The 19,334-nt window shown below is 40.7% G+C and overlaps 2 protein-coding genes across 4 annotated transcripts; one reads left to right on the top strand and one right to left on the bottom strand.

Moving 5' to 3' along the window:
* Positions 1 to 816: 816 nt before the first annotated feature.
* On the bottom strand, positions 817 to 15,663 carry TK2 (thymidine kinase 2). 3 transcript variants are annotated; one of them, XM_054199396.1, is made up of 10 exons: positions 15,552 to 15,663; positions 14,821 to 14,858; positions 14,127 to 14,201; positions 12,680 to 12,733; positions 10,998 to 11,087; positions 10,351 to 10,424; positions 5,233 to 5,321; positions 4,849 to 4,928; positions 3,510 to 3,590; positions 817 to 3,114 (listed from the first exon to the last, which is right to left on the bottom strand). In XM_054199396.1, the coding sequence occupies exons 1-10, from the start codon at positions 15,649 to 15,651 to the stop codon at positions 3,016 to 3,018; spliced, it is 780 nt and encodes a 259-aa protein (XP_054055371.1). In that variant the 5' UTR covers positions 15,652 to 15,663; the 3' UTR covers positions 817 to 3,015. The 3 variants fall into 3 exon arrangements, 2 of the variants coding, with proteins under 2 accessions (XP_054055371.1, XP_054055369.1); XM_054199394.1 differs by having other exon boundaries at positions 15,519 to 15,651; XR_008466073.1 differs by lacking the exon at positions 817 to 3,114 and having other exon boundaries at positions 4,849 to 4,998; positions 15,519 to 15,651.
* CKLF (chemokine like factor) lies at positions 15,664 to 19,267 on the top strand. The gene is made up of 4 exons (XM_054199399.1): positions 15,664 to 15,828; positions 15,949 to 16,107; positions 16,683 to 16,778; positions 18,861 to 19,267. Exons 1-4 carry the CDS (start codon positions 15,766 to 15,768, stop codon positions 18,963 to 18,965), a joined length of 423 nt encoding a protein of 140 aa, XP_054055374.1. The 5' UTR covers positions 15,664 to 15,765; the 3' UTR covers positions 18,966 to 19,267.
* The last annotated feature ends 67 nt before the right edge of the window (positions 19,268 to 19,334 follow it).

Genomic DNA, 19,334 nt, shown 5'->3' with positions numbered 1-19,334 from the left:
TCTGAATCTTTTAATAGCAACTGATGGCAGAACAGCCAGCGCTTCCTACAGCAACTGCACTGAAGAGAGATACTGGATAATTTCCTGGTGTTGGCAGCAGTTTTATGTGCTAATTACACTCGTGAAAACAATTTTCAAGGTTTCTTAAGCCCTACAGTTTTGGACAGTCACTTCTGAAACGTTTAATCAAACAAGGAAGATTTCCCATGCTCAAAGAAAGTACAGGAAAGGCCAGGCTAAGGGAATGCAGCTGTTAAATTATTTAACTTCTGCCAGTCTTTCTATCTTACTTGAAATTGATTTATGTGCTGCTCCCAGATGTTACTGGTTTGCTAAGACACCTTGACCAGGACAAAGTAAACAGCAAAGAAGACATCATCTGTTCAGGCGAAGTATGTAACAAAGAAAAGGCAGGAGATAATCACTTTTCACACATACTGCAGTTTAGATGTGGAACTCATTGTGACAGAAGTCATTAAACCCCACAATTTTTACTCGTCTATTCCCACAATATACTCCAGAACAGGCAAAATGTATGCAAAACCAGTTTTGTATGGTTCAGTCTACAAGTATAGGCTACATCCAACTTATGGACCAAATCTTAAAAGCCAAGAGAAGTGGCAGCTTGTTTATAAATCCGTTCCCCTGGTGCTGATGTTCAATCTGCCTGCAGATTCCTATGGTATTTTGCAACTTGCTCCCCAATCAATGCTTCTTAGACAGTCAAAAAAGAAACAAAACATGTATCAGACTAATGCTGATTGCCTTTTTTCCCCTCCCCTCAGCAACTGAAAGATCTCAAGAAACAAAAGCAAATTCCAGGCTTAAAAACAGCTATTTATGATTACTGCAGTATTTTTATCTACACATCTACAGCAGACTGCAAACATTTTACATTTATGACACATAACAAGCAACCTGTTTGGTTTTGTTCAGTTTTCGTTAAAAACCCAACCTTCCTGTGTATGAAAAGCTAAACAGGAAAATTAACAGATAGCAAAACATAAAATAAACATGCTCTCTGTAACCATCGCGTCTGTAATTTTTAATAAATAAGTTATATAAACATTCCTTTATATTCCATTATAATTACGAATATCAGTAACCTCCATCCAAACTACTGTTTTGATATAATAAAGGGGGGGGGGGGGGAGAGAGGGGGGGAATCTGACCAAAAAGCATAAATTTCTTTCAAAAACTGAAAGATAACAGTGAGATTCTCTGCACTGTAAGATCCTCTGTACAAAACATTAAGTGACATTTTCTGGACTGTGTGCAAAATATACATCCTTGGCTTCTACAACCCGTAATGAAATTATAATTAACAACAAACTGCAGATGACTGAACTTCAAATTTATAGAACTATTTACAAAGAAATAGTTCTTTTGGTCTCTTACAGAAGAAAAAATTTAGAAAGTTTAACAGAAGGTTTCAAATTATTACTATCCCCCTACAAATAAGCTTCCATAAGTAAGGTAATTACTTAAAATGCAAAATCCTATTTTTAAGCTAGAATTCTAAAGCTTTACAACAGAACAATAGAATGGCAATTCTGGGTTCACAAGCTTTAGTACCCTAATTTAGTACTTCACTAGGAAATGCGCTCGCAGTGCATTTATATGATCATTATTAAGTTGTACTGATTTGGAAAAAAAATATATCCCACCAGATGGAACTAACAAGAAATGAACTGCATTTCCTGACTTGGAAAACAGCACGGTCATTTCATTTTTAGGCATACCACAAAATTACAAAATAAAAGCAGTGAAGCGATCTCCAAAAGTAACACCATCAGATATTGTTCAAAGTCAGGTGGAACACGAAAAAGGCAAGTAAATGAAAATGTACATCCTCCAACAAGTTACAGACAAAAGTCTGTAATAAGTGATCAAAATACTAACTGGAGTCTTGGACATCAGCCTTTTTTAGGAGCGTTCACTACAAAGCTATGACAGATGCTCAACTATATTAACGCAAGTGTGTTTTAAAGCGCTGTTAACCTTGCTTGCTCCAGTTAAGCCAACCAAAACTATCACAGAAGAAAAAAAAGACACACTGTACTTCAGGAATCATTCCCCTCAAATTAAACAGAAAAAGTAATGAGGAAACAGTCAGAACTGCTGCATTAAAAGGATTATCCTGAAGAAAACACTCAGAGGGTAAAGCAGAAATTTTCTTTATAAAAAAAAAGTCCAATCAAAGAATCAAAACCAGTTAAGTCGTCGATTAATTCTAGGGTTTTTTATAGCCATTTGAAAGGGATAACAACTACAGTTCTGTGTACCGTGTATTTTCACTAGTCCTCAACTCAGTCACAGCAGAGCCAGTGATTTCACGAACACTGGAGAGAAATAAGCCCTTTTAAAAACCTAGCTTAAAAAAAAGCCTCAGAGCCATTCTGCAATCACTTAGAAAAACTGTTAGTCTTTTTTTACCACTGAATTCAGTGGGGCTATACTAGTACATAGTTATCTTCACAACTACAACTATATGGTGATTTCACGTAAAGCAGCAGAAACTCATGAATTCAAAGAAACTGCACTAGTGGAGGTAGGATTAGAGTCAGACCCCCTGTTTCAACCTGGTAAGACCTACTTAATGAAGCTACTTGATGCACTTGATTTGCTTCCTCTAATAATACAAAAGGACATCCCACCTCTTGTATGGAACTATTTCTTTCAAATTACAAAAATGGGGTTGTCTTTGGAGGGAAAAAAAAAGAAGAAACTTCGGTTACTCATAGAAGGCAGCAGTGAAGTGGGAAATGGGTAGAAACAGACGTATTTTAGTTGAATAGAATTGACGCAGTAAACCTGATGGAGAACCTAAAAACATGAAAGGGAATTGGCTTATATTCTGTTGATGACTTGTATCTAAACGTTTCGTAGCAGTAAGTCCACAACAATCTACAAAGTATAATTCAAAAGCAAAAAACCTTGTATTTAGAAATACTAAAAATACTCAACAAATAAGACTTCATAAACATTTTTTTAAAATACAACAACCGCAGACTTCTATAAATGGTGTTGCATGTTATATGGGTTTAGAATTTGGTCCCGGTTTTCTTCGTACTTTTCTATCATTTTCTGTACGTCATGATCAGCTCCAATAACCTTGAAAAGAAGAACATGAACATTAGAAATAACTGGCATCTAAAACATGGTTGCTTTTGAGCAAAATAGAGCAGGACTACCACCGAAGCCAAACTGATATATTCCTAGAGATCTGTCTGATTAGCGTTCTGTTCAGAATTTGGCATTCCTTGAAAAGCTCCACGTCTGATCCTGCAATCACAGTCAACAGACCCTCAAATTCCACCGAACTGATGGAAGAGCAGACTTTTATGCTATACACTCTGGATAGCTGTAAACATTTTTCTGAGGTGTTCCTTCTCCAAAGGTTATTAGAAAAGCAGATTTATTTACTTTTACCACTAAATAACACTCTTAATATTTGAAGAGTACAATGCTCCATATGCTTTATTGGTTATAACTAAAATAATACTCACAAGCACTGGGCAGGAAACTTTAAACAGTGTATGTTTAATGAGCCACTCTTCGTAGAGCTGATGAATAGCTTCTAAATACTCCTAAAAAAGAGGCGTTCAAATAAAACATATGCCCAGGGATGAAACCCACATTGCAATTTTTATACGTTTGGTAAGTAGTTCAGTACAGCATCAGATATTTCCACTAACAAAAACAAAAAGCATCGGAAGGTTTCTGAGAAAAATTAACTCCCAGTATAAGGTTTTACTCCATGAAGAACCTCAAAGAACACAGCTTACAGGAGCACAGGGCTCTCGGCTCCTTTTAAAATCAAGAACCAGGTTTTTCTCCCATAGGTATACTGTGGCTCAAGATTTTACAGAGAAAAATACAACAAAGAGAAGTAAGGACAAAAAGGGCAAGACCACAAAGAATATGTATGGAAAGCACTTTCTGTGTCAACAAATTTTCCTAAAATTCCCAGTTCACTTTCTCCTAACTCGGACCCAATTTCCTATTGTTCCTGTTCCAATTGCCTGTCATCAACTATGAGGTTTTTTTCAGGGAGACCATTTAAGTTTTTTCATTCATAATTGTTCCCCCCACACCCCTCCATAGAGCTGCGAAGTAACACAATGTCTCTCCAAATCCATTATAGTGAGGATTTATTCTCCAAGGAAAAAATTCATGTGGCCCAAAATTTAGCTCTTTGCTAAATAATGTATCTTCAACTGACAATTGCTTCTACTAAACTACCCGACACTAGAGATACCTTTGTAGTGTACAGTGTACCTTCTGTAACTACATTTATTTCTGGTTAGGTTTTCTTTAGGAGAAAATTTGTTTAATGAAGGGCCATTCTGTAAACTACTACGGTTTATTTTTAAGCAGATTCCCATGCTAACAATTTTCAAGAAGTCGCTTGTTTTCAGACACAAGCAGAAACACTTTTCATGCATAAACATCCTGCTAATAGCAGACAACAGAAAGTGCCCACATAAATCTTCAGCACCTGCACGCACAGGTATTTCTGCTTCAGCTGGGTGCCTTTATGCCGTTTAATGATACAAAAGCAATTGCCTTTTTACATCTTGGAGAAGATTAACAGTTGATTAACACTCCACCTAAACAGTCAGCTATAGTACACCGATTACTAAAACATAACACTTGGGAAAGTCAGTGTGCGTTGATAGATCATTTTCATAAAATAAATCAAAATTAAATACTGAAGTTTTAGTTTGCAAGGGTAACAGCTGCACATTTTTGCAATACACTCAGGATATGATTTTAGTATTTGGATTGGAATCATTATGTTTTTAAAGCTCATTGTAACCACGTATATTGAAGGAACTTCCTTACCAGAGGAATGATCTTTTCCTCTTCTCTGCATCTTCTTTTTAACCTCTCATAACAGACTTCAGGAGATGTCTGCAGATAAACTGCCGTGACAAAAATTGTAATAGTTATGCTGAAGGATCAGCTTTACAAGCAAAGACGAAACTTCATGAACTGCAGAAGGAAAGAATCCTGACTCAGGTACCACCACTGAACCTTCCCTTTAGCGTTACAGCTAATCAATCCATGAACTATCCACGAATTCATGCTGTCTGATGTTGCACATTGCAACCACTACCGTATTAAATAGTGTGATTATTTATGACCCAAGGAACAAGAATTATTTTTTTCTCCCCGTAAGGAAACCCACCCACAAACATGTCCCTCCAGATCCCATCAAAATTTTACCTATCAAATCAACCGAAACATCCGTGTTGTTCTGGATCCAGTCAAACCATTCGGTTAGGACGACATAATCCACCTCTGGCATTTTTCCACTGAATAGACATAAAAGTCATCACCCACTGAACAGCATGCACAGATCAATTCTAAACTCATCTTTTTTTCACTTGACTAGAATTACTCCCAATTTTCTTCAGCATATGTGAAATGAAAACAAGACCAATATTATGCCCACCCAAGTTCAAGGCCGCAGAAAGCATTGTTTATACAACAGAAAGACCAACTCTTTTTTTTTAAAAAAAGTACTTACTAACAAAGTTTCTATTAAGTTACAAACATTAATTATTTTTGCCAATACAGTTAAGAAATAATTACTCGGTGACTAAGAAGAAAAACATTACCACATTGACATTTATACAATAACAACAAATTAGCATCAGTGGTATTTATTGCTCAAGGATCATTTCAAATATATCTGAATTACTGCCGTGCACGTCACCAGAAAGGCTTGATTTACTAAGCAGCACTGACAATTCATTACAGAAGCCATAGTACAGAGCGGTGAAAAAACAATAACGCCACGTAAATAAAATCTACTACCACTGTAAGAAATATTTGTGGAAAGAGTACTGAAATATTCAAGGTGCTTAATTTGAACTCTGTATTCAGACAGCACAGACAGAATCGGAGACAACTGTCCCAAAGTTCGCTCAGTAAGAACAAAATACCAAACAACTCAAGTAAAAGGGAGTCTATAGACGCTATATTAAGAATCACATACTATGTTTTTACGACTATTGGACTTTTCACTTATTACTATATTCCTAAACAGTCAAATATTACTAGTTTTACATTATTCTGTCTTCAAAACTGGTGCTAGTAACACATACTCCACGCATTCCTAAATGCCTCTGCAACAGAAATATAAAAAAAGAGATGGGGTTGAGGGATTCCTGTCCTCTCCAACTGAATCATTAAGACCAGTTGCAACATTTTAAATACTGCTGAAGAAAAAGATTCCACAGATTTCTCAACCGTTCTCCTGGCAGCATGCTTTGATCGCCGGCAAAACCCAAAAAAGATAACCCAGAAAGATATTTCCACTTAAGTATGCAAGAAAGTGAAACCAGCATTTGTACCACCTCCCTTCTTTATCTGCCATCCAGCTGAGTATCTTGCGAACTACTAATTGTTCTAACATATCAACCAGTAGATGTGCCGTAAAAGGCACTAAAGTGTGTTTGCTGACATTTGACTCTTCCCAAGTAAAGTGAAACACGAATGAACGAGCTTTCTATCACAACTAACTATGAATTCAAATGGGAATTGCTGGTCCTTACCCTGTAGCATACCACGCAAACTCACGTGCACACATTTAAAATTCTTCTACACTTTTAGACCTAAGGCGAGCGTGTCTTTCAGAGCTAAACTCAGATGTGCAAATGGCAGTAAGAACTCGGACACTCACGCACAGCTATGCATGCTGCAGAACCTCACAGCGATTGCCTACAATTTAAGCCTTCCATCATCGTTGTAAACCTTACTCTATTTCTCTCTCTGGGAAAAAGCCTGCAAAGCCAAAACACAAACAGCGAGCGACACCAGACCAAAGAAGAACCAGTATTCCTGATATTCCACAGCTCTTAGTCCCTTGCTTAAACTAATTATTCTCCTAAAGGAGAAGAGTTTGTGTGGAGTAGAGGTAACAATGGATTCTTCTCCACCTTTAAGACTGGGACCTTAAGCAATCCCTTCTCTTACAGAAAAGAAAGCAGAAAATAACCTCTGCTTTTTGCAGCAAGCTTGCCCCATTCCGTCTGAGTCTTATTTTGAATAAAAAAGTTCTATTTCATTTTTACATGCTTTTAATGGGAAAATGCCTTCCATACAGCTATTTAACAATCCCTTTGCTAAAGATACGTTCTGGAACAGCTTGAGCCTGAGGGTCTTTTGGATAATATTTTCAGGAAAATTTAAAGATATGTCAGGTCAGTTTTTCAGTTTTGTTTCCCAGACCTTCCATCAGACAGGCATAATTCCATTTCTACAATGGGCAACCTCTCCTGTGTTCTCTGCATGATTTTTGCATGTCGACTAATCTACACAAGAATTACAATCGCTCGCCTACAGAGACGGGAGATTCCTTCTAGGAAAAAGCAACAAGGAAAGAAAAAGCCTCTGGAGGATACAAAGGCATTTTCCTTTGCAAAGTCCCTTTAGTTACAGAATGATTTTTAAAAATCTCATGCAGCAGTTGAACAAAAAACACAGCATGGAAAGGCCTTTTCCCTGCCACGGGGCACTACTATCCTTCTAAATGCATTCCTCCCTTTTATCAAGTACAAAGTTTGTATTTTCCCTTTGTTCCTCTGATGGCTAAGACACCATCTTCTAATTTTTAGCCCTTAATGTATCCACAGCCTTTTTGTGTCTAATTATTCTTTTGTTATTATAGTCTTCCAATTTCAACAACGCTTTTCCCAATTTTTGTGTTTGCACCCGGGGTGCCCATAGGTGACAAGTGTATTCTCCCATCTTTTCTGTAGAATGATGCCAAGCTGGTTTTGTCTCTTTAAACAAGCTTTCCATTCTTTTGATCATTACAGTATCTCAGCTTCACACCTGTTTCAGTTTTAGTTCATAGATCGTGAACGGGCAGTTAGAAGTGTAAAAAGCAATGTTAAAAAGCTCTCATAAAAGCTGTGTAAAAAGCACCGATATTTCCGTCTCTCTCCTGGAAGCCCTTTGCCAGATACTTCCAAGAGTCATGTTTAGTCTTCTCTGGGCTACACAATACTAGCAGCACTTTGTGATCAATTTTTAATTTTTTATATATATTTTTAATATATATATTTCTGCTTTTCAACTTGCAATCGTTCATCTTATAGTTGAAATTTCTGTTGTCAGTTCAACTGAATGATAGAATTTATTAGCATACTCTCACCCTTTGTACCAAAGCATCAACCCAAAGGCTGATCCAACACGAGTGACCTCCTTCCAGCCTTTCAGCATCTCCCTTTCATGGGATTTCCTACCACGTTACAACGCCAGCTTCTGCACTTATGAATAATCACTCAGGAAAGTCTCCCCAAACCTCATTGATAAATACGTAACTTCAGTTCAGACTGATGGGAATGCCTTTGCTTGGGGGGATGGAATGTTACAAAACACAATTACTAGATTAGTTTAACAGGATGCGTTGTTGGTCACTGACTTCACATTTTTGTACAAAGCTTTCATTATTCTGTCCTTCATCATTTGCGCAGAAGTTGTGCTAAATATTGAGGCAGATGAACAAACCTGCAGCTGCTACAATGATTTTCCCTACCCCCTAACATGGGCTCTCCAGCAGTTGTTTTAAGTCCCAGGGGTACTGCCTCTATGTGACAATACTTTCTCCTAGTGCAAGACTTCATGTGCTTTCAGAACTACAAAATGGACTCTGTTTCTACTATAGTTGTGGTTACTACTATTTCCATACTCCTATTATCATCCTGCCTTTTCTTATATGCAGTTTTCTTTCCTGTACACAGAAGTATTAGTTTTTGAAACAAGTCTAGATCTTTAAAGACCTGTGACATGTAAAGTCTTTAAAGACCTGTGCCATGTAAAGACAGGCAGTGATCAAACCACATGGAGTAAAGCTATAGAACTGCATGCCACAGGGCGTCCTGGAAAATAAAGGCTTACATGAGCTTAGGGAGAAACTGGACAGGTCCACGGAAAAGAAATTCCCTGTGGGTTACTAAATACAGAGCAACCTCTGCTGAATAAGGAATTCCCTAAACTGTAAGTTACTGGATATACTCAGAAATTACCATAAATGCTTACCCTGTTCTTACACTCTTTTCAAGTACTTCTGGACACCGCTGGAGACAGGATATGAGGGAGGACAGATGTCCTTATTTTTTTAATGTGACTCAAAATGGCTATTTTCATGTAGCCCCAAGTTTTCCGTGTTTTATTTATAATCCCTTGACACACCCTTATATCATATTTTGGTTTGCTACTGGTAGCATCAGCTGGCTCCCAGCTTGCTGTAACAAAACAAAGCAAAGCCTTCTGGCCAACATTAAAAAGTGCTGAAGTCAGTAATTAAAAACAAGAAGGGGATTCCAGTACATTTCCACTGCATACGGACTGGGACAAATAATGTCTCTTTCTGTTTGTCTCACGTCTTACTGTGTGCTTCTCAACTTTCAAGGCAGTCCCTGTAACAGAGTAGGAGCTAACGTAGCATGGATGCCATCTGGTGGCATGCAGCCATTCTCCTTGCAGACAGAAAAACTGGTTTTGTCCCTTAAGACCACTGAAAAATCCATTAAAACAACAATCTGGTACATACTCAGCATTCTATACAAAACAACAACAGAAAGTCAGTGCAGATTACGTGCAGTAATCTTTACTTTAGTTAGCATGGGATGGATGAGTTATACATCAGCCAGGCAGGTAAATGCTTTTTCCATCTCAGGCCACAATCCAGAACAAAATATCCCCCAGAATAAAATAACTCGGGTTAGCCCAATTGCTCTACCTCTGGCCCAAGCACACCTGAGGGTGGGGACCTGATTCAGAAAGTGTCATTTAGAGACAAACAGCTCTTTGCTCTTTCTCTACTCATTAGCCTGCTAAGGTTTTCAGGCTATTTTGATGCTACGAATGCCGATTTTGAGCAACAGCACATGAGGTCACCCAAGTTCCTGCTTGCCAGAAACACCAATCCTGGATGCTAGGTTGGATAATGCTATCTAGATCTCTCCCTCCTACAGTGTTATTCTTTATATCCTCATGGGTTTTGACCTGTTCAGTATGCATTTACTTTGATTTAAGCAAGACTTTTGTATTCAGCTGGAGAGCAGATAACTTCAGTAAATGGTTTTTTAAATACTAAGATGCTCTAAATATGCAAGAGCACTTTTGAAAAAGGCTCTCGTCTGGCCCACGTCCTACAGGTTTTACTCTACCAGTGGGCACCACATCCTGTAAAAACACACTGCCGCTCCAACAAAGAACTGACAGATTTCACAGACCGCTTAGATGCAAATTACTAGAGAAATCATCAGTCGATTATATTTCTTTAAACTAATTAAACAAGAAAGTAAAGAAGAAAACAATATACCATACCTTCGATACAAATTTTCTACAAAAATGTATTTTGCACTGTGAATTGATCGCTCCATCATTCGGATGGGGGAAATCTGCAAAATAAAACTTGACGGTTACTGACTTGTTTACATTTTTCAGCATGTTCCTTTCCAAGCTCATATTGCACATCACGTCCTTTACATTATGAAATACATAACATTTTCAGTTCTTCCAGATCTTGTGATAAAAAAATTTACTGGGAGGGTGGGAACCACAAAAAACAAGTATTCTTAATCTTACTTATGGTCACTGCATTATTAAACACCTACGTAACTAATACATTATTCATATGCAAGTTTCAAAGGTAACTGCAGAAGCATTCAACTGAGCAGCTGAAGTGAACTGGGGGGATAAAAAAGCAGCAATCCACTTAGGATTTGCAGAGCAACAGGAACTATCACTACCTGAACTGCTGCCACCTTTAGGTGTGTTACTGTGTCAACAGCACAGGCCTAACATCAGAAAAACTGTAACAAGAAAGCAGAACTTTTAAAAGAAATAATTACAACTGACAAAGTACTGCTGCCTTAGCCAGGTTTGCAGGTGTTCCAACAGCGCTTCATTTTGGAGAAGAGAGATTCCCTGACACGCTTTTTTTAAACTAGAAGAAAAGCATGTTTATTTACCATTGGTCTGGTATGCTGCTCCAACATGGTAAGCTGTATGTAAGTCTGTAATGTTATCCCCCATCTTGATGCATCTTGGTACATTAAGCCCTGGGGTTAGAGATGGAAGTGAAACAGACAGACAGTTTGGTTAGGTCGAACAGCAAAAAGAGAAGTTGGGTATTTCTTAAGCTCTTGCACTACAACAGAATTGCTAAGAGAAGTGCGCTAAACCAGCTGATACCAGGTTTGATAAGAATTGAGTGATCGTTTGACACCAGGTTTGATAAGAGTAAGTGATTGTTTGCTCTCCAATGCAGATGTAAGAATTACAGTCCCGGTCCTTAGAGACACTTCTTAGCGAGGCCCTTGAAATGCTCACCGAAGTCAACAGGAATTAGTTACTCTGCACCTGGAACAGTCAGGACCAAGGCATGGCTCATATGAGACAGTTCAAATATATTTACTAATTAAAAAACCTATCCACAACTCTATTTTTGTGCACTGACGGACTCTCAGTATACCCAGCCCACCCGGAAATGCAAATACGGTTGCAGGAAGCATGGTCCGGGTCTCAGAAAAGGAGTCTTTTAACACAGACAACTATTTTTCTAAAAGGATCCTCAAAGCAGTTCTCAGACCTTCCACTCTTTCCAATTGCTGCAATTCCACACACACACACTTATAAGCAACAGTCTATCCTGCAAAGCTGAGAAAAGATCTGACTCAAAATAAGACATCATTCAGTGTCTATTTGCCGAGGTGACAAGCTTTAAGTCAGCAGCACGGCTTCAGTCCACAGATCTGACCTCTTTCTTTTCTCCTTGTCCAAGGTCAGAAGGAGAAAGTATTCTGAAGTGCACAGATTGCTGCAATGACGTGTGACACAGACAAGCATGCCCCATCCCTTTACTAATAATGAGAAAGTAAAGCATCAGCAACTCCTAGTAGGGAGAATTTGCTTTTCCAGAGGACCTATGCTAGCAGTAATTGCATCAAACACATGTTTGGGCACATGTGGTTTGGGGTGGATCCACACTGCTGCGCTGACAGCAAATTCCACATGAGCTCGAGCACAGATACCCATCTCAGGCAGCAATGAGATTTTTGCAATGGAGGTGATTGTACGAGCAGGGAAGACCAACATCAGAAACCGCTTCAGCCATCCCAGCGAGAGTGTATGTGCAGATGCAGTCACAGCCCTGGCTGCTGCCTCCCAGCACAGCTGTGACACAGGGACATACTTGTGGGGAACAGTCCCGAGAAGTGACGACTACCCAAAAGACAAGAGAACCTCTCAACACATCACAGCACCAATTTTCCGGATCTCCAGCAGTCAAACAATACTAACTGATCAGATCCACCTCTAGCTTTCTAAGGTAATTTAATAGCAAAGATATTCTTCCCTTCTTTGAAATAGACATAAGTAGATTTAGAAACAACCGTCACACTCAGGGCTTACTTTTCTGTGGGTTTCTTTAGCTTATACCCAGTCCTTGCCAAAACCCCATTTCATATGCAACGTTTCCATCAACGTTTTAATCACACCGAAAGATCTTTTGCATCATGGAGCTTTATTTTTTGCTGTATGAGATTACGACCACACCTTTCGTAACAGTTTTGCTGACTGATAAGAAGTCCTCATGCATGTCTTTTCTACAATAATGGTAATTGTAATTGAAGAATTAATTTCTGCCACTTACCAGGATATTATGACCACGAACATTCCTCCACTTAGACACTGGTTCTGTCAAAACCTGGTTAAAAGAATTACTCCATGTTAAACATGTTTTACATTCTAAATACGTAATTTGACCCTACAAGTCTACCACTATTCAGTACTCATTCAGTTAAGTCAGAGCATTCAGGACTTGTACTGGAAAACTCATCCCTCTCCAAAAACATCACTGAATCCTGTAATACAAGAAGTAATAATGAACACTGTTAAAAAAATAGGGAAATATCATTATACAACATCTTTTTAGCATTTTTAAACTGCCAAAATAAACCACTGCATTGATTACCTAATGAGCCTGGATATAATTTCACTTTTTTGACTCAAAATCAGTACGATGTAAGGGCTTAGCCGAATATTGATTGCATTTCAATGACCTGCTTATTCCCTCACAAATAAATTTCTCAGAGAGTAACACCTGTCAGCAAAGGAAGGGATGATCAGAATGCTATCACACTATTTTTCATTTTATTTTTGTGATCTAACAAACAAAATGTATCCAAAACTTTTATGAAATTAATCAGAAAAGCTCCTACCCAAATAGGTAAAATCACAAGAGACTCATCTGGTTCAAACAGGGTCTAAAACTCCAAGGATACTGTAGGCCAGGCCCAAGAGAATCTGACAAGCATGGGAAGTTAACTAGCTTTTTAAAAAATGTTGCGCTACAAGCAAATTAAAGTTTGCTATCCTTTAGGTTAATAGTTATTTATTCTATAAGGATCACTCCTGTTAAATACCAAATAACATCTGGCAACCCAGCATTTCTATGAAGATTCCCAAGACTTATTATCAAATGTGTTCCCAGGTCTGCTGGGAAAAGTATAAATATCTGATGTACACAAAAACAATTGCTCACTGAGGTTTGATCTTGATTTTGTTTAAAATACAGTAAACCTGCCCTTCCCCTAATGTTGTTCTAAGCAATATGAAATCAAATACTGTAACAGTCTTAAGAAATCCCCAGAAACAATTCTAACAGATTTTTCATATTTTAAAAGAGCCATCTATTTACTGGAATCTCAGTTACATGACATCAGTATTTTTACATCGTCACTTCTTTGTCTTTACAAGATACATCTAAGATTTAAGCGACAGGAAATAGCAAACAGGCATGCCCAAACATGCCCAACCCATGTGGATTGCTGTTACTTTACAGAGGCACAAACTCTAATCCACAGGTTTTACTGATATTTTGGCATCCAGTACTATATTACACATGATCTAAACTTCTCTATTTCTACAGTTTGACTGTAGATAGTTGGGGGAGGCGCCCCAGGAAGCGCACTGGCTCACAACCCGCTGCTCCCCTCCCATTAGCCTAAGGAAAACACTTCTAAATTAACTGTCAGTTTTATCAAGACAAGCAACTGCTTAATGATGTAAATAGAGACAAAGAAATGAACATCCAGTACCTCAATGCTGGTAGTTTGTGCAAAATAATCCAGGCATGTTGTTTTCCCACTTGCAATGTTCCCCTCGATACATATCTGATGAAAAACAGTATCGCCTTTAAAAAACATGCTATCACATACTAGTAAACACCATATGTAAAAATATACTCTTTCAAGCATACCATTTCCTTATAATGTAAATTAATTATTTTATAGGAAGACGTTAACTTGGATGAAGTTTGGATGTTGTGACTCCCCGCAGACCACCACTTTTTCTGTCCCTGACATACATAAACTGTCTCTTTACCTGCACAATTAAAATAAACTATGAGAATTTTGTTTCCGCTGTCTTAAAATAATTTATACCTTAAAGTAGTTAGATTCCAAATAAAAAAAAAAACAACTCCCAGGCAGGGTTGTATAGGGCAACTGCAATGCCACCCACTGACCCCAGACTGACACCTGTCCCTACACAATACCATGCGTTTGCACAAATCCGTCGTGACTTTATTGCAAGTTACACAATGGAATTTACAGCATTTACAGAAAAAGTGTAGGTTTGCACAGAGTAAGACCCAGTGATGGACCCACCACCTGGACACAGCTCAGTAAAACAGCCACCACCAATGGTTGTCAATACACATACACTCAGATTGTAATAAAGTAAGAGGCTGCACGTTTTACACGGACTTCTGAGCAAAATGCAAATACTTACAACTGTCTTTCTATCATCTTCTTTGATCAGATGTTTATCTAGAATGGAAACAAAGAGGAGTTACAACGGAGAAGGAGGTCCTCATAACTCAAGTTACACCGAGCCTCTTCCTGTGAGGCCCTACATGAAGCTTCTGGGTTCTTTATTGCTTAATATGAATATTTGCCAAATTGCCAATCTTTCAGGTAATCACTGTGTCACGTAACAGACACGCCGTGGCACACACAGACGCGGTTTTAGCTGGAGTTCTCCATTGCCCTTGATGCCATGGAAGAGCCCTGTGGCAAGTGCCCGGGCTCCTCCAGCAGATGTGTGTTCCCGTTACTGCTCCTCAGCCACTGCCCGATGGGGAAATAACAAGTTTTGGAAAGGCCAGTCACGGCCCACACCGGCCCTGCAGGCCTCGCTAGCGTTGGGCAAAGATGGAGATGTTAGGACACCTCCAAGACAAGCGATTTAGATGCCTTACGTCACAAAAATACCTCTAGAAATGCGTATATAAAGCTTCTGACAGGATGCCTACCCCCTTAACACCACCAAACACCAAAAAAAGGCAGTTTCGCCGCCCCAGCACGGCCCTATTAAGAGAGGGCGGCAGCCCGAGGCGGGGCTCCGTCCCCCCCCCCCCCCCCCCCGCTGCCCCCCCCGCGCCGGGGTAGGATTTAAACGGGAACCGAGCAAGGCCCGGGGGCTGTCACCTCCTCCCCCCGCCGACCCACAGCCGCCGGTACCGGGCCGGCATCGCAGGGCCAGGCCGCCTCCTCCTCCCCGCCGTCCCCGGGCCCCTCTCAGCGCTGCGGGCCGCGCCCGGGCCGCGCCCAGCCGCCACATCGCCCATCCCCGATCCGCCCCCCTCACCACCACCACCACCGGTACCGCTACCGGCACCTCCCGCTTCCGCCTCCGTCGCTCCCTCACTTCCGTCGCCGTTCCCGGCCCGCCGCCATGGTGGCGGTGGACAGCGGGTTCCCCCGCTCCCCCCGGGGCGCCCTCAAGCTGGCCCGGGCGGTAGGCCTGAGGGGAGCGGGGCGGGGAACCCCGAGGGGACGGGGATCAGCGGGGAGCCCCGCGGGGGGGGGACCCCCCCGCGGGGCTCCCCGCTGACCCCCGTCCCCTCCGTCCCTTCAGCTGGTGGCGGCTGTCGCCTTCCTCTGCTTCGCCGCCTCCCGCGCCCCCGGGGCCTACACCGCCCTGGCCGTCATGGAGGCGGCCATCACCGTCCTCTTTTTCCTCCTCTACCTGCTGAGGCTCGACCAGAAGCTGAGCTGGTTCTTTTGGCCCTTGGCGGTGAGTATCGGGGCCCTCAAATATCGGGGATTCCGCCCATTTTGTCACCGCCTGGGCGAGGGTCTGTCAGGTCGGTTACCGTTGCTACGAAGTTAAAGAATAAACGTAATATTTGGCATGTTTTTTTTTCCCCTCACAGAGATGCGTGCTTTTGCATCGCTTTCTGAATTACAGCCGCTAACGGCCCCTCCTGCGACGAGCATCATCTGCTTAACTTCATAATACTGTACTTTGCTTCTCGGTGATCCTTCCCATCGCCAATTAAACACTACCTTCACTGAAATGTTAACGAGCTCTCCTCCTACCTCCCTTTTTTAAATTCGTTTGCTGCTTTAGTAGCCAAGTTGCATAAAATTGACATTAAACACAAAAAAGGCAAAATGAGGAAGTTTTATCAAAACTTTCTAGCATCACACCACTGGGTGTCACTATCGATCTTATGTGGATATTAGTCTATTTCTATTTTCATCGTAAACCGGCAGCATTCAATGATTCATGCAAGATTGGGAGCTATTCGCGTTTTTCCTCAGGGGTGTATTTCAGAGTAAATACGCTGCTCCCACTGGCTGTTTCAGGATGTTTTCAACTCGGTGATCGCGGCGTTGTTCCTCCTCGTCGTGTGCCTGTTTGCGGTAATAGTCAAGACCAACAACGGGACACTGGCTGGAGGAGTAAGTAGGAAGATTATTAATGAATTTCAGTTCTTACAGTAGATGTGATGTGACCCTCATGGCGTACTTACATTGTGGGTAAGACCATGAAAATAACTGTGACATGGAAGAATGTACGCAGAAGTCACAAACAAAAGTGAATATACATGCAATTTATCTCCATAAAAAAAAATAAATCCTCAAATGATTACTAATTCAAAGATGTTACTAGACTTGGGGATTACTACAGAGAAGTAGAATCACAAAATCACAGAATGGTTCGGGTTAGAAGGGACCTTGAAGATCATCCAGTCCCACCCTTGTGCCCTGGGCAGGGACACCTCCCACCAGCCCAGGTTGCTCCAAGCCCCGGCCAACCTGGCCTTGAACACCTCCAGGGATGGGGCAGCCACAGCTTCTCTGGGCAACCTGGGCCAGGGGCTCACCACTCCGAGTGAAGAATTTCTCCCTAATATCTCACCTAAATCTCCCCTCTTCCAGTTTAAAGCCATTCCCCCTCGTCCCATGGCTCCCCTCCCTGATCCAGAGTCCCTCCCCAGCTTTCCTGGAGCCCCTTTAGGGACTGGAAGGGGCTCTAAGGTCTCCCCGGAGTGTTCTCTTCTCCAGGCTGAACCCCCCCAGCTCTCTCAGCCTGTCCTCACAGCAGAGGGGCTCCAGCCCTCCCAGCATCTTTGTACTAACACTGAAAACTCCTAGACTTTAACTAATTTGAGTAACCTGCATTTGCTTCCATAGCTTGAAATTCTAGGTGGGAGAATCCGTAGCTCTTCTAGGACTACCCAGTTTGGTTACACTAAGAAGAAACACATACAATCCTGCTAAAGAGAGTTGAAACTCTTTAATGGACTGGTACCTCCCTCCTGATGTGTATATTATTTTTTCCTGACACACACTCATAAATTATGGTAGTTGAAAGGGTTTTTTCATACTATGATTGTAAGATTTTTGTGTACTTAAGATGAAACCAGTTTAATAGCTTAAGCAACTGTTATTTTTAATTCAAATGAAAAGTAATTAACACTAATAAACAATAAGGGGAGGGGGAAACTCCGTTTTGACAGTATTTAAGTCTGCTGGAGTACAAGATAAGATAAAATGTGACAAGCAACCAAAAGAAAGCCAGAAACTGCCACATGAGTTTTTCAAAATCAGCTTAAAAGACGACAAGGCAGAAAGATGATGTCTTTGCTGGCAATGACATCCCAAGCTAAAAGGAGAGTTTCTGATGAAGTGACTGGCTGTGCTAGAATCTAATTCATATTCTCAGCTGTGAAGTTAATAGAAGTGAAAGCTGGGTGGACGCAGGAGGCTCAGCAGGTAGCTTGGAAAACAAGTTTGGGCAGAACGTATGACATCTTCAGCACTGGGAAACACAGAATTGCCGCGAGGCCTGTGCTCCTGGGGCACAGCCCGCCTGGAACGGTGCTCTCCCCAAAGAGCTTGCCTGAGCGCTACTCCCACCCATCAGATAATTCTGTTGCGAAACAAGCTCACATCAAAAAAAATGTGTGCATGTGGGATCGGGCTGAAGGGCCAGAGCTGAGCAAGTCAGCTCAGCGGCCGTTTGCAAACACGTTTTCCCAGTTGCCTGTCTGGAGTTGTATATTTTGTAAATACTTACATACATTTTCTTCAATTTGGAATATGTTTCCTGTTCAGAGCTTCAGAGGAGAGGAGCACTGTTTTTTTTCCAGATAGTCTTGTTTCTACAAATGTTGACTTTTCTCTGGGCCAATACCATTAATTAGGCAGTCGGTGAAGAGACAGAAGGGTTGTCATTTAGGATGAAAGCACTGTCTGGCATAATACAGCATTAGCTTAGCTTTCAAGGAGAAAACATCAGCTCCAAGGCTTTACAGAAACATCAAACAAAGCCAGGGTGTGGGCTGCTGTCGGAAAGGCTGATGGGATTTAAATATGCATGTTATTTAATTTATCAGCTGTCTCACATGACGCATATATTTAGAAGGCCGGACGCAAGTTAGGAAGATGTTTACTGCTGCTTTGAGGAACAGGAGATGGGTCACTACAGTAAAAGAGAGCGATTCTATGGGGAGGCTAACATCATCCTTATCTTTATAGGTGTTTGGTCTTGTGTTGCTTGTTCTCTGTGTTGTCGACGCGGTTATTCTTTTCCGGAAGATTAGCATTGATGGACCAAGAGGAACAAACACTCCTGCAAAATAAGATTACCATTTTTGTAAAAGAACGGTTTCTCCATTGATGACTTTTCTACTGTTCTCTTTTAAAGAATTTGTATTTTCACCGGTTCACCTTTGAATTTCCTGTGCATTGATGTAGGTTTTTGCAAGTATTGTTCCTAAGTTTTCTTACATTTACAAATGTAGTTTCAGTGTTGCGGTTTCACCAGTATGAGCTTCACAGACAGAAAATTGTCCTGTTTTTCTAAACTGGATTACATTTTTACCTGTATGAAAATTATTTTCATGATTGCCTTCTTTCTGAAATAAAAATAAATATACAAATGGGCCTGAGTGCATTATTTAATATCATTTATTAAGTGTACTTCGAGTAAGAATTTAGTGTAACGACCTT

This window comes from Rissa tridactyla, chromosome 4 (genome assembly GCF_028500815.1).
Source record: "Rissa tridactyla isolate bRisTri1 chromosome 4, bRisTri1.patW.cur.20221130, whole genome shotgun sequence".
In the NCBI taxonomy this organism is placed as follows: domain Eukaryota; kingdom Metazoa; phylum Chordata; class Aves; order Charadriiformes; family Laridae; genus Rissa; species Rissa tridactyla.
Note: the sequence above shows the minus strand (reverse complement) of the source record. Positions and strands in the feature narration are given on the sequence as shown.

Excerpts from the sequence above, each read along its gene's own strand:
- CKLF (XM_054199399.1), top strand. The coding sequence starts at position 15,766 with ATGGTGGCGGTGGACAGCGGGTTCCCCCGCTCCCCCCGGGGCGCCCTC. Across the intron at positions 15,829-15,948 it reads CCCTCAAGCTGGCCCGGGCG|CTGGTGGCGGCTGTCGCCTT; the intron begins GTAGGCCTGAGG and ends CCGTCCCTTCAG. Across the intron at positions 16,108-16,682 it reads GGTTCTTTTGGCCCTTGGCG|GATGTTTTCAACTCGGTGAT; the intron begins GTGAGTATCGGG and ends TGGCTGTTTCAG.
- TK2 (XM_054199394.1), bottom strand. The coding sequence starts at position 15,651 with ATGTGGCGGCTGGGCGCGGCCCGGGCGCGGCCCGCAGCGCTGAGAGGG. Across the intron at positions 14,859-15,518 it reads TGGGTCGGCGGGGGGAGGAG|ATAAACATCTGATCAAAGAA; the intron begins GTGACAGCCCCC and ends TTTCCATTCTAG. Across the intron at positions 4,929-5,232 it reads TGTTTCGGTTGATTTGATAG|TTTATCTGCAGACATCTCCT; the intron begins GTAAAATTTTGA and ends TTGTCACGGCAG.